General features: G+C 38.2%; 1 protein-coding gene across 44 annotated transcripts in view; it reads right to left on the reverse strand.

The window, feature by feature from the left end:
* The window catches only part of RIMS1 (regulating synaptic membrane exocytosis 1), a 599,063-nt gene that overhangs the window by 67,866 nt on the left and 517,125 nt on the right, over positions 1-14,072 (reverse strand). For 22 of the 44 annotated variants that reach the window (XM_060393556.1, XM_060393558.1, XM_060393557.1 and 19 more), the window contains one exon: positions 5,881-6,116. The exons of 15 other annotated variants lie outside the window; for them this stretch is intronic. In XM_060393556.1, coding sequence (XP_060249539.1) covers positions 5,881-6,116 — 236 coding nt within the window. The remainder of the gene's footprint in view (positions 1-5,880; positions 6,117-14,072) is intronic. 7 more of the 44 variants (XM_060393554.1, XM_060393551.1, XM_060393568.1 and 4 more) reach the window with 2 other exon arrangements.

The raw sequence follows: 14,072 nt of genomic DNA on the forward strand, positions 1-14,072 counted from the left end.
TCCACAAAATTACTGGCTTGTTAATAATTGCCACAAAATTATCTTATGCTTCCTTGCTTCAGGATTTCTGAAGAAAAACAGCAGCAGGAAGGCAGGCCTACAACTTCAGTCTTTTGGAAATGTCTGAGCCTAGAATAGATGACGCTAAATGTGTCGGGTCAGGAAAGCAGAAGGCGCAAGCATAGCTGGGCTTCTGGACTCAGTGCAGTCCGTGGGGACCTGGGCCCTGTCCCCCACACCCTGGTGTACACAGGACAACAGGAAGAAGCACAGTGTGGCTGGAAGGTACTTTTATATATAGACTCAGATTTCTCTCAGAGGGAGTGTGAATCATTTTCAGGTCACTGCATTTTTTTTATTTTTGCTTGTTTGTTTATCTGTGTCCAGGTGAAAATTTTTATTAATCATTTTTTCCTTATTGCTTTGCTCATGGCAGTGGCCCCAGAATGTCTGGGTTTGCAGCAAGTTGACAGTGAAGTCAGGATCTACAGGAATTCAGAGAAAAAAAGAGACTAGAAAATCTTGAAATAACACCACGAGATGACTCAAGAGGATTTTGAGCAGGTCTTTAAAGAAAGGATTTGCACAGGGGAAACAGAAATGTGGATGGCGGAAAATGTTGGAACGGTACAAAATATCTGTTCTTAAAGGAACACAGAAATGACTTTTTTAGTATGGTCTTAGTACATGATAATTAATTTGACAGTATAACAACGTTCTGCAACATCTTCCATCATTTAATCAATGTACAATCACCAAAATCCTGCCAGTATGTAGGAAAAGATGATATTAATCTAGTTAATGAAGTATCATCAGTTGTTAATGATATAACAAATAATAATTACATTAAATGTCTAGACTATAATTAGCTGCCAATTCTGCATGCGTTCTTATCCTAAGAAATTTAGTCCTTTGACCAATTTGTCTTCCCACTTCCCTTGGTAATACACATAAATGGCACTGGGTTTTATTACATTTGGCATGTGGCTTTACATTTTCTTACTGAGTTCTTCAATTCTTGTTTATTTCGAATGTTAATTATTTCTCCCCACTGGGAATGATGCTTCTAAATTTTGAAATACCCATTGTTCCTGGTACAGTCCTGGAAAGACAGATATTCAATAATATGGTAAAGTAAATTAAGTAGTTTCTAGCCTATAAAGCTGATAATACTTTTACATTTAAAGCTAAAAGTTCTAATCACATGTTTTTGTCACCAATCATGGATTGAAGTTATACACACACACCTGTACCTGTATAACTTAGGGGTACATGGAAAAAGCTCTAGAAATGCAAATATCCTGGATTCAATCATTTAGATATATGAATACTTATCGTTATTATGATAACTATCACCACAATTATCTTCACTTGTAGGTAAATACAGGGTGTACGTAAGGATGATCTTTCTCAAAAGAGCCTTCATTCTTAGTGAGGCAAACCTCAGGCTATACAGGCCAGGCTATACCTACATTAGGCCCCAAACCTCCTCATATCCTAAGGCCTGGCCCTACATTGAGTGAACCAGAGCTTCATTCAGTTCCAAAACACTCCTAGATCAGGAGATTTTTCTTAAAGTTTCCTTTTCTTCCCACTCGTCCCACCCTTTTCAATCTAATTCAGCTGTTGCACCCTGAACAAGCTTTGAGTTATGTGCCTGATGGTTTGAAGCCATTTATCAGCGGTAGCATTTTTGGAAACATTTCTATTTATATCACTCTCCTAGTTAAAAAATACATTTGAAAAATACCTACTTTCATTATGAATACTGTGCTAAAGGTGATTTTAAAATATTAGCATTGTTTATACTTGAAATATTCTCCATAAATGATTATACATAATTGAAGAGCACAGTAAATATATTGAGGTGCACAGCAAGTTACACATAAGCGCAAAGTAAATGTAACATACTTACATATCACATATATAATTTACTACATACATGTATGTATATATATAATTTACTATGCTCTTCACTTTTTGGAAATACATTTTACTTGATTTTGAACAAAGAATCAAATAAACTCCTTGAGCAAACCTGTGGCTATAAAAAGAAAAATAAATAGAACCACATACTTGAAATCTCCCATTCTACAAAGAGCTGGTTAAACATTACTTCTGAATGCGTAATGTTTCCCTGATTATCCATCATCTGTGTGGCAGAGGTGCTTGGGGAAGATCTCAGAGACTCACTGACATAGAAGCCCTTAATGTTTGTTTGTTGTTTTTTTTTTTTTACAAACATAAGAAGACATTTACATTAAACATAATACATTCTATTCCACAGAATACCCAGTTTGCTTTAATACGTAAGTTAACACTGCTTTCTTCTTCCAAATCTTTGATTAATTGACACCATTAGACAATCTGTCTTAGCTAAATGGTTAAAGATGTGGTACATATATGCAATGGGATATAAAAAAGGATAAAAAAGGATGAAATAAATCTATTTGCAGCAACATGGCTGGACCTCAAGATTATCATACTAACTGAAGTAAGGCAGAGAAAGAAAAATAACACATGATATCATTTATATGTGGACTCTAACATACAACATAAATGAATTTATTCACAAAACAGAAAGGGACAGATATAAAGGAGAGACTTGTGGTTGCCAAGAGGGAGGCAACTTGGGGAGGAATGGATTGTGAGTTCAGGATTAGTAGACACAAATGATTATATATAGGTAGGATGGATACACACTAAGATCCTATTGCATAGCACAGGGAACTAAATGCAGTATCCTATGATAAACCATCATGGAAAAGAATATGAAACATAATATACGTATATGTACATATACATATATTATAATATTGGGCTTCCCAGGTGGCTCATTGGTAAAGAATCTGCCCCAGAGAGGAAATGGCAACCCACTCCAGTATTCTTGTCTAGACAATCCCACGGAGAGAGGAGCCTGGTGGGCTACAGTCCATAAGGTCGCAAAGAGACTGACATGACTGACTGAACACGCACACACGCATTATAGTATATATATAGGTGAATCACTTTGCTGTAAAACAGAAATTAATACAACATTGTAAATCAACGATATTTTAATGAAATATATTTTTAAAATTTGTCTTAAATATACATATATTTAGGAGCCCCCCTGAAACCCTCACCTGTCTGCAATTATTGGGTTCAATTCACACTAAAGACATCTAAATCAATTATAATAATGTTTCTTACAATTGGACAAGTATCACATAGCTTTCTCTGGAATGATGGACCTGGGGAAAAGCAAATTAAAGGAAAATTTTAAAAAGTAGAAAACTATTCTAAGGGTTTGTAACTATACATTCTGTGGCATTATTGAAAGGAAGTCCTCGAAATTCAGATTTGTGGAGATGTTCCACTTATTTAAAGTAGGCCATCCAAGGGGCTTTCTTATAAGAAGTTAAAATTAAGGAATAAGTCTTTGGAGGACAAATATGGAAAAATAAATTTGATGATCATATACAGTCTTGATAGCTCATTTGGTAAAGAATCTGCCTGCAATGCAGGAGACCCTGGTTTGATTCCTGGGTTGGGAAGATCCTCTGGAGAAGGGACAGGCTACCCACTCCAGTATTCTTGGGCTTCCCTTGTGGCTCAGCTGGTAAAAAAATCTGCCTGCAATGCAGGAGACCTGGGTTTGATCCCTGGGCTGTGAAGATCCCCTGGAGAAGGGAAAAGGTACGCACTCCAGTATTCTGGCCTGGAGAATCCCTTGGACTGTATCGTCTATGGGGTTGCAAAGAGCTGGACACGACTGAGCGACTTTCACTTTCACACAGTAGCTGAAGCAACAAAGAATAAGATTCCTTAGAGTGAGAATTCTGAATTTTGGTGACTCTTCACAGGAGAGAATACAACCACTGAAAAAGGGGGTAGAAATCACTTGGAAAAGAAGCAATAGGGAGACACACCAGGCCATCTACTGAAACAAAGAGGAGAGTTAACTGAGGTTTGTCACTGTTGGTCAATTACTTTGGGAAGATCAAGAAGAATGAGAAAACCTGTCATCAAATGTAAGATACAATTATGACACAGTAGAAGAAACATCAGTTCCTACACCTGGAAAGTTCAGAGGTGGACTTTCAGTCAAACCACCCACTACACAGGCAAACTGAGCCCGAGGGCCAGTCACCTTTCATCCCTTCAGTCACTTCGAAGGGAACTATTTTGTTGTCTTGGCCTTGTCATCCTTTCTGCCCCTGTACCTTGAAACCTGATCTCTGAAACCAGGGTATTCAGTGGAAGTTACTAACCATGCAACTTGTGGGAGGGAGATATTCAAAATTCAGCAAAGATTAAAATTGGGATAAAATTTAAACTAAAGGGGTTGAGGGTTTCAGTGTCATTCATTTGAATCTATTACCTGCAAAGCAGTGCCCCAGGTATAATTCTTATGTTTAATTATCGCTGTTTTATTCTAAGAAAAGGTAACTCCACTCACACTAACTATGGGGGAAACTGAGAAGAGACCGACTGTGGAAGCTGTGGAAGAAGATAAGCCATCCCCAAACTTGCAGCAAACACTGGTTCCCTAGAAGGACATTAAAGAGAATTTCCATTTCATCCAAGTGATAAAGTGATTTGAAATGCGGTGGTCAAAGTCCATCCGCACCCCACACTGGAAAGGATCATTTATTACATCAATCCTACAAACCACTAAGCACCAGTGTCAAAAATAAAAGAAGCAAAAGAAATGAAAAAACACCTCTTACTCCTATGGAAGTAGAACCCCAAGGAAGACACATGATTTTTCTTCAAAATGAACAGCCCAACCCCCTGGGACAGCAGAGAGGCAGCTCCTAGACCCTGGCTAATGTAGGTCCTTTCTAATCCTATGATTTTCAGAAAGACAAACCTCTGTTCTGATAAACAGCTATGTGTGCTAGTTCAATTTCTGAATGGCTCAAAATTTCCAGTTTCTAATTTATTCGTCATTTTGTCCAGTAAAATGCATAATATAAAACATGTAGTTTCCAGGATGCCAAGTTAACTATAAAAAAGCATGTCATGAAAGTGTTTTAGCACAAGTAAATTTTACAATAAGACTTTCACTCTTAAGGAACAAAAAATGGAACTAAGATTATGGCAGGAGAAACAAGTGCTGACAATTGATATCAGCTGCATATTTCACTTACCTCGGGTTTTCTGCAGTACTCAGCCTAGTAACAAAGTATCTAATATGTAAGATCAAATGTTATATAATTTCAGGCAGTTTTTTTTATATTTTAGAATATATAAATAACCATCCTCCCTTCTGTGTTTGCTTTCTTCTACATACCTTGTGGACATAAAGCTTTTAAGATTTATAAGAAGTAGAAAATGTTTGAAACTCAAATTTGTACTAAAACATTATTCCTTGCATGAATACACTGACCCATTTTTTTTCTAAAGTAAAAATAACCGCTAGATTTTTAACTTGCATTGAAAATATAGCAATCACAGACCAGTTATTACATTCACATACTTTTTCAAGTTGTACAACTGACCTTCTTTTCTATAACAAAATGGAGTTAGTCTAAATTAGAAGTAATTGCATTAAGGAACATTTTGAAAAGGAGAATCCTGTTGCTTTTCTTGCATTTCAAACAATTTGGTTCTTTAATATTTCTTTGCATTTCCTTGCATATTTGTAAACATGGCTTATTTTTTTTTTCACTTAAACCAAAACATCTGACCGCTTTAGGGTTGACAAATGATACCCTGTTAGACAGTTGCACAGAAAAGAAGAATAAACTCACACATGGAACAGGTTTCCAGAAACAGAAATAAACATTCTTCGCAAAGAACTGATACACTGTAAAGCCCATCACAAGACACAGCATGAGGATCAACTCTGTCTTTCTAGCAAGAACTTGAGATACTGGAGTTCGTATCACTCACCTGTTTGGCTCAGCTGGGATGTGCTTCTGCTCCTTCGAGACACTATGGCAACCACTTTGGCACTCAGGCTGGACCTCCTCTTCTTCCCACCTGCTCCAACGGTGCCCACAGCTGTGTCCGACTGGCTGCCATCATTATGCTCCAGTGTGTACATCTCTCCGCTCATGCTTGTGCTCTTGGTGATGGCTCTTCCGGAAGTCCCCATCCGTCTGCCTTGCATTTTAGGGGTAAATGAACTATATTTACAAAGTAAAAACATATATGCATCCATAAATTACAGGTCAGCATAACTGAAACTCTAAATCTCATTCATTTTGAAATAATCCAGGCAAAATTCTAGAGTGAAAAGCCAGTTGAGTAGTAGTCCTACAGCTACGAATACTCTTAAGATCACATCACCACTGTCAAATGTTTACTGGATGCAGCTTGAAGCAACAAGCATTTCAACACAGAGTCATCTATCAACTCCTGGAAGAGAGGAACAGGAAATGCAACAGAGGCTAGCAACAGGGAAGTAGATGTAACTGATCAATTTTGCCAATAGTTCCTCTGTTACTTTCAGGGAAAAGCTAAAATATTTCAGTCAATGAGATAAGTCCATATGCATTTCTGAGGGAAAAATATTGTTAAAAATGGATACTCTGAATTTGCCATACGACAAGGTTTAAAAAAAAAATGAAAACAGCGTTTGTTTGTGCTGGTTTCTCTTTGGGATTCCAACTCATGGGCACATCTTTTATTCTCTGAGGCTTAGTGAACCCAGGAAAGGCTGTTAATCTGGCAAACCCCCCAGCCTCTCCCCTTCTCCTTGCTTAGCCCCTCCTGGTCTATCTCCTCCACACAAGTTTTCTCTCATTTTCATCCTTGGAATCTTCAAACCCACAGGTTCCGGGTCCAGATGTCCCCGTTTTCGTTCCTTTCTGCAAAACTTACTTGTCTGTGTCCTGAGCTTTTCTCAGTGTATCTGACAAGATCACTGGACTTCTTTCCCAAATGAATGAATTTCTGCTCAGGCACCATAGAAGGTTAATGGACAGACCTCTCTACCTGCCCAAGCAAAGGTGTGTCCATGAGCTAGAGTCGAAGGCGGGGCAGAGAGGGCCAGGGGAGTAGGATTCTTTCTGTCTTAACTGTGTTGCTTATGCTTTTCCATTATTGACATAGACTATCCCTTTTTTGGTCCAAAAAAGGCCTGTTTGATATCTTTGAAATGGCCCTCTTATTTTATGTGTCCTCAAAATATCTGCAAAAACTGGCTCCCATGACCTTTACCACCATCTGGACTTTCTATTTCTTGTCTGGAAATACTAAAGATATCACTGAATATAGCTTAAATGATGACACTTCTTATACAAGCCAGAACAGACCCTGATATGATGAGAAACAATAAAACAGGAAGCCTTGGTGATCATGTAACATGTCTGTGGTTACACACACAATGAGCATTTCAGCAGAAAGGAAAACTGGTGTGGGGGCTCAGAAGGCAGGGAAAACAGAGGACTGTCTGGACCTTAGGGTCCCTTCAGAGGCCGTGAGCGGACACTGAGACCTGGTTTGACCAGAATAACTGGGAGTGGTAAACCCTAGCTGTGTTTCTTGAGTCGGTCCATGCCGACATTCACGTGACAGCGTTCAGATATTCATATTGCTTCCCTTTACTCTGATCACCTTTTCATCAAGCCAAATGCTTTTTAAAGCGATTCGCAAACCTGGTAGTTTCGCTACGCACGTTATGCAGTCTCTTTTTACAATCATGAAAAGGACAGTTTTACATATGATCAATTTAACACTGATTTCTGAGAGGTTTACATACCCAACTCTAGTGGACTTCCTTTTCAGATAAATATAATGGCCCATTTATTTCGTGTCCTCACCAATTTGTGTGAATGTATTTCCTAACTCTGTGATCCTGCTCAAGTCCTCTCTTAGTGTCTGGTTTCTCTACTATTTTATTCACACGATTCTGCTGAAGGATATACAGAAATGACAGGATTTGGTCAATTTCACCACTATAATACCCATCTTCAAGCAAACACCTGCGACTGAGAAACCCATAGTTTTTCATCTCTCATCAGTCTCCTCAGCACACTCCCCACAGTGGTTACTGAAATCGTCTTTTCTAGTGATTGTATTTTTACCTTTATTGTAAAGTACAGATAAACCAACACACACCTTTTTTCTCCACATGATTCACGAAAACAGAACCATATCACAACTCTCAAACTGCATTTTAAAAATCACTGCACAAAAGTACTATTGTTAAATTTTAGATGCTGTTATTTAGGTTATAGAGAAGTTTGAAAGAACAGGAAGGTGTTTTCTATAATAGTTCTATTATAAAAATGTATCCAATGAATGACAAAGATTCACAAATTTTTCTTGGATATTTAATTACAGCAACGAAATGTTCTACGATGGCAACAAATAAAAATTCTGAAAAAATCAGATAAATATGTACAGTAAACAATTACCATTTTTTGGTGGGGGGTGATTTAAGAAGTTATGTTAAAAGTAAGTTTATGAATAAGTAAGACATTTTTTTTCCTCAAAAAATAAAATATTTTGTTTAGGGGCTCAAAAATCATTATTATGTGATCTGAATAGTTTCCTGAAGAATCTAGAGCATCATATGTTCAAATGGAACATGTTAGAGCATTTTCAATTCTGTTGGCTAACTGAAGGGAGAGGCGTGGAGCTGGGTCTAACCAGCCAGATCAATTAAACCAAAGGAAAGGTCAGAGTCTTAGCACAGATTTACCTCTGTTGGCCTGTTTCTCCTTTATTCTGCTTCCATCATCCAAAAACTGATTCCTGTCCTGTAGATGTGCCTGAGTCCTTCAAGATGCCCTAAAGGGCTTTTGCCTTATAAAGCTTTTTGGGGGTCTCTATCAAGCACTGACTAGTGCCTCCCACCCCTGTATTTTATATTTTGTACCAGTCACAGTATGACTTGGATACTTAATATCAGCGCACACTAAACATTTGCAGCATTCCTCCCATTGCTGAGTAAGGGAAGTTCGTTCCTTTGCTCAGCTGTGTCTGACTCCTTGCAGTTCCATGAACTATAGCCCGCCAAGCTCCTCTGCCAACAGAATTTTCCAGGCAAGAACACGGGAGAGGGTTGCCTTTTCTTCCTGCAGGGGATCTTCCCAACCCAGGGATCAAACTGTGTCTCCTGTATTGGTAGGTGGATTCTTTACCCACCTGGGAAGCCCCTAAATTGAAACTGAATAAGTGAGTTCTCACTATACAAACAGGCTGACACAACCCATCTTTAAAGATCAAACAAAAACCCCTCCTTCCTTCTTTGGAAGACTTTCCCTAGCTACTGACCTTGTGCTGAAACCTCTGGGCTGTATGTCCTCTCTCTCTCTATTCTCTCCTAAACTAACCAAAACCAGGCTCTGTCACCAGCATTTCATCCATACTGCCTTTTCCTTTCATCAAAGTCAAAAAATGACTCCACATGGCAAAATCCTACTATTTTTCAGTCCTCGTCCTTTTGACATCTTCATACATCATGTATTAGACAAAGCATTTGATTCTGTTGATCCTGGGACACTCTGGTCTCATAGGTTTTCCCACCTTGTGCCTCCTGGCAAGACTTTCATTCTCTTTCATCACTAAAACCGGAGTTCTTGACCCCTGCTCCCCACACTGTAACTTCGGGAGACCGACTCTCTAGGTGTCTCAGCTGGCTCCAAGTTTTACTTTCTTCTATGTTCTGCCAATTTTCATGGCTTTTTTCCACCTCATTGCAGGCCTTGACTCTGAATTTATGTACCTTTCTTGTGAACTGCTGGGGTTTGTCTGAAAAGACTCTCAAAAATGTATTCAACCCAATGAAAAAAACTGCTTTTCCTAGCACATTACATTAAGAGCATGCCACTTACCCAGTTTCTCAGAGTGATACCTGCCTCCTACCTGTTAAGAAAGGAAAAATCTAAACTTGGAAATGAGATTCGGAAAACAAAACAAAACTGCTTTACATCTTAATGCCATGTTTAAGGATTATCTACTAAGAACCTCAAGGGCATAAAAGCATCTGACTCTCTGAGGGAATGGAATATTTATTGACTTATTACTTACTCTTATAATACTTCTGGTTCAAAATTGTTACAACTCTGTAAAAGATGCTATGAAGATGGGTCGCAAAGAGTGGGACATGACTAGGTGACTGAACAATAAAAAAGATGTTAACCTGAAAAGAACTTATAAGGAGCAAATGATCACTACCTGGTAGTGAGGATAACTCCAAAGGATAGGGTTTTATTGACCTAGAGAACATGATCCAGTTGGGATCAAACTGGACAATGTTCCAGCATTCTCTTTTTTTTTCCCCAATGACTATATATTTGTGTCTATATGCATGTCATCTGAGGAACCAGTTTGTCTCTCTGTTGGTTTGCTCACTAATGAGTTAAAATTTTGACATTTCCTATATATTTTTCTGACAACTGTTTTAAATTTGGGGATTATGTTTCAAGAGTGTCAGAGATCCTGTAAAAACGCCCAGATGGACATCTGCTGGACCTCTGGGCAGGGCGCCCTGTGAATGCTGAGCCCAGTGATGGCTTTTTCTGGCTTCTGAATTCAATATCAAGAGACACGAGAACGTTGCTTTCAATTTCTGTTTTCTTAACTCTGGCCTTGTTTTGTTTGCTGCTGGTTCTGCTTCCTGGTGAATCTGGCTCTTCTTTTGCTTTGTCTGTGGCCAGTGGCAGCAACAACAGAGGGTCTGTCTACAGATGAAATCGGGTCGATAGAAAAATCTCAGAGGTGTATTGAGAGCTGGGTGGCAGATGACAGAAAATCTGGTTTTTCTGTCTGTTAGTGAGCTACAAAAGTTCATATCATTCAAGAAAATGTCCATAATAAAGAATAGCCCTTCCTGTTCTGGGATTAGGTTTCTGTGTCCATTTCCATCTATGTCAAGTGGTAGGATTGTAACTACTAGTTTTCTTTGCATGTTAAAAAAAACAGTCTTTTCAATTAGTGAAAGAAGTCTCTCACTTTCTGTACCCTAGGAATGCTGATCTGGGCAGACAGATATCAACTGAACAGAGCTCCTGCTCTGATTGATCTATGTGGACATAGTTCTCATGCAGTTAACTAAAGAATTTCCAGGGGGAAAAAAGAAACTGAACTTCTAATACTGTGAAAATGCTTCTCTTTCAAGAAAAAGCCATTTTTAAGAAATGGATGACTCAAAAGAATTTTAATATAAGAATCTGAATCCACAATCAAAGTGAATTATTTGAGATAGCAAACAAGTTTGATAAATTTGGCTTAAAAGAAGCTTTATGAAAACCATGATGAGAGGTCACTTTGTAAGCACAGGACAGCTACAGCAAAAAGGGGATGCTAACAGGCGCTGACGAGAATCTGAAGAAACTGGACGCCTCATACACAGCTGGTGGCAGTGTAAAATGATGCAGTCATTTTGGAAATAGTTTGGCAGTTTAGTTAAACAAAGCTTAGAGTTAAATTAAACTTTGAGTTGCCATGGTACTCAGTAATTTCATTCCTAGATAATCCATGAAAGTGAAGTCCCTCAGTCGGGTCCGACTCTTTGCGACCCCATGGACTGTAGCCTGCCAGGCTCCTCCATCCATGGGATTCTCCAGGCAAGAATACTGGAGTGGGCTGCCATTTCCTTCTCCGGGGGATCTTCCCAACCCAGGGACTGAACCCGGGTCTTCCTCACTGCAGGCAGATGCTTTAACCTCTGAGCCACCAGGGAAGCTCGTGAGAGATACATCCATGAGAGAATTGAAAACATATCCAAACACGGACATAGGAACATTCAGATCAGCATTATTCATAACACTTTAAAAAAGGAAACAACCCAAATGTCTATCAAATTATGAATGGAAACGTGTTTTATCCATACCATGGAATATTATTACTCATAAAAATGAATGGCACATGTTACACAGTTGGAAACATTATACTACATGAAAGAAGTCAGCTACCAAAGGTTACATTCTATATGGGTGCATGTGTGCTAAGTCGCTTCAGTCATGTCTGACTCCGTGTGGCCCTATGGACTGTAGCCCACCAGGCTCCTCTGTCCTTGGGATTCTCCAGGCAAGAATACTGCAGTGGGTTGTCATGTCCTCCTCCAGGGGATCTTCCTAACCCAGGGACCGAACCGGCACCTCTTACATCTCCTGCATTGGCAGGCAGGTTCTTACCACTAGCGCCACATGGGAAGCTCACATACTGTATAATTCCATCTAAATTAAATGCCAAATCAAGAGACAAATGTAGATAAGTGATCACCACGGGCTAGAAGAACAGGGCGAGGGGTATATGCCAAGAGTTATGGGTTTCTTTGGGAGATGAAAAAAATGTTCTCAAGTTACATAGTGGTGATGGTTGCATAGCTAATTGTGAATATACTAAAAACTACTGAACTTTGCTATATGTACCATAATCCCAAACTCCTAATTTATTCCTCCCCCTTTCCCTTCAGTAACCGTAAGTTTATTTTCTATGTCTGTTAGTTTGTTTCTGTTTTACAAATAAGTACACCTGTACTTTTAAATTTCATATATAAGATGATAAGTGATATTTGTCTTTCTCTGACTTCACTTAGTATGATAATCTGTAGTTCCATCCATGTTATTGCAAATGGCATTGCTTTCATTCTTTTTTATGGCTGAGTAATCCTGTGTGTTACATATATATATATATATATATATATATATATGTGTGTGTGTGTGTGTATATATATATATATATACACACACACACACACACCCCATATTTTATTTATCCATTCCTCTGTCAATAGATATCTAGCTTGTTTCCTGTCTTGCTTACTGTAAACAGTGCTGCTATGAACACTGTAGAGGTGCATGTATCTTTTTTTTTTTACATGTATCTTTTTGAATTAGAGTTTTTTTCTTCTCTAGATATATGTCCAGAGTGGGACTGATGGGTCATATGGTAGTTCTATTTTTAGGTTTTAAGGAACTTCCATACTCTTCTCCATGTGGTTGTACCAATTAACATTCCCACCAACAGTGTGGGAGAGTTCTCCTTTTTTCCACATCCTTTTCAACATTTATTATTTACAGACTTTTGGCTGATGGCCATTCTGACTGGTGTGAGGGGGGTACCACTTTGTAGTTTTAATTTGCATTTCTCTGATAGTTAATGACTTTGAGCATCTTTTCATGTGTCTTTTGGCATCTATATGTCTTCTTGGGAGAAATATCTTTAGGTCTTCTGCCCATTTTTGATTGGGTTGTTTGTAGGATGTTTATTATATGTGCTGCTACTTGCTAGGCTGCAAAATTGCTTGTATATGATGGACAAACTGTTATGCTCAATTCTCTACCTCCAGATTTTCTCTATCAAATAGAAGCTGAGGTTAAAAGTTGATAAATGGGAAGTAAATCTAAAACAGAGGGGATGTATGTATACATATAACTCATTCAATCTGCTGTACAGCAGAAACTAATACAACATTACGAAGTTAACTATACTCCATTAAAATTTTTAAAAGTTGCAATTAGTACAGATGGTTCCTTTTAGACTATAAAAAAGTGACAGAAATATACAACATATTCAAGATAATAGATGTGTTTTTATTTATTAAATAAAGTAAGGAAATAATTTCTTACAGTAAAATACCTGAAATATAAATAAGGATAGTGAAAACCAGAAAGTGGGTGAATTTATTAAATTGTAGGAGGCTTGAAGAAAGTAAATTATTTACTCTGGTTTATTGTAGTTGTAAACAGTAAGTCGAAAGCGAAACAAAAAACACAGAACTTTAACTAACTAGCTCTATTTAATGGAGATCTTCATAATATAGTCAGAAAGATCTAGGAACCATTTACTGACAAATATTACATTAATGCAAGATTAGAATTGGGTTTTCTGTTAAAATGAATAATCTATATGCACTTAATCAAATCGATAGGACTTCCCTGGTGGTTTAGCAGTAAAGAAACCACCTGTAATGAAAGAGATGCGGGTTTGATCCCTGGGTCAGGAAGATCCCCTGGAGAAGGAAATGGTAACCCACTCCTGTGTTTTTGGCTGAGAAATCCACGGACAGAGGAGTCCGGCAGTTCATGGGGTCACAGAAGAGTTGGACACAAGTTAGCGGCCAAACAAATCAAATCAATTATGTTCAATATTAAGACACATCAAATTTTATGTATTTTGAGAAAGAA

Source organism: Ovis aries, chromosome 9, assembly GCF_016772045.2.
Source record: "Ovis aries strain OAR_USU_Benz2616 breed Rambouillet chromosome 9, ARS-UI_Ramb_v3.0, whole genome shotgun sequence".
NCBI classification, from domain to species: Eukaryota; Metazoa; Chordata; class Mammalia; order Artiodactyla; family Bovidae; genus Ovis; species Ovis aries.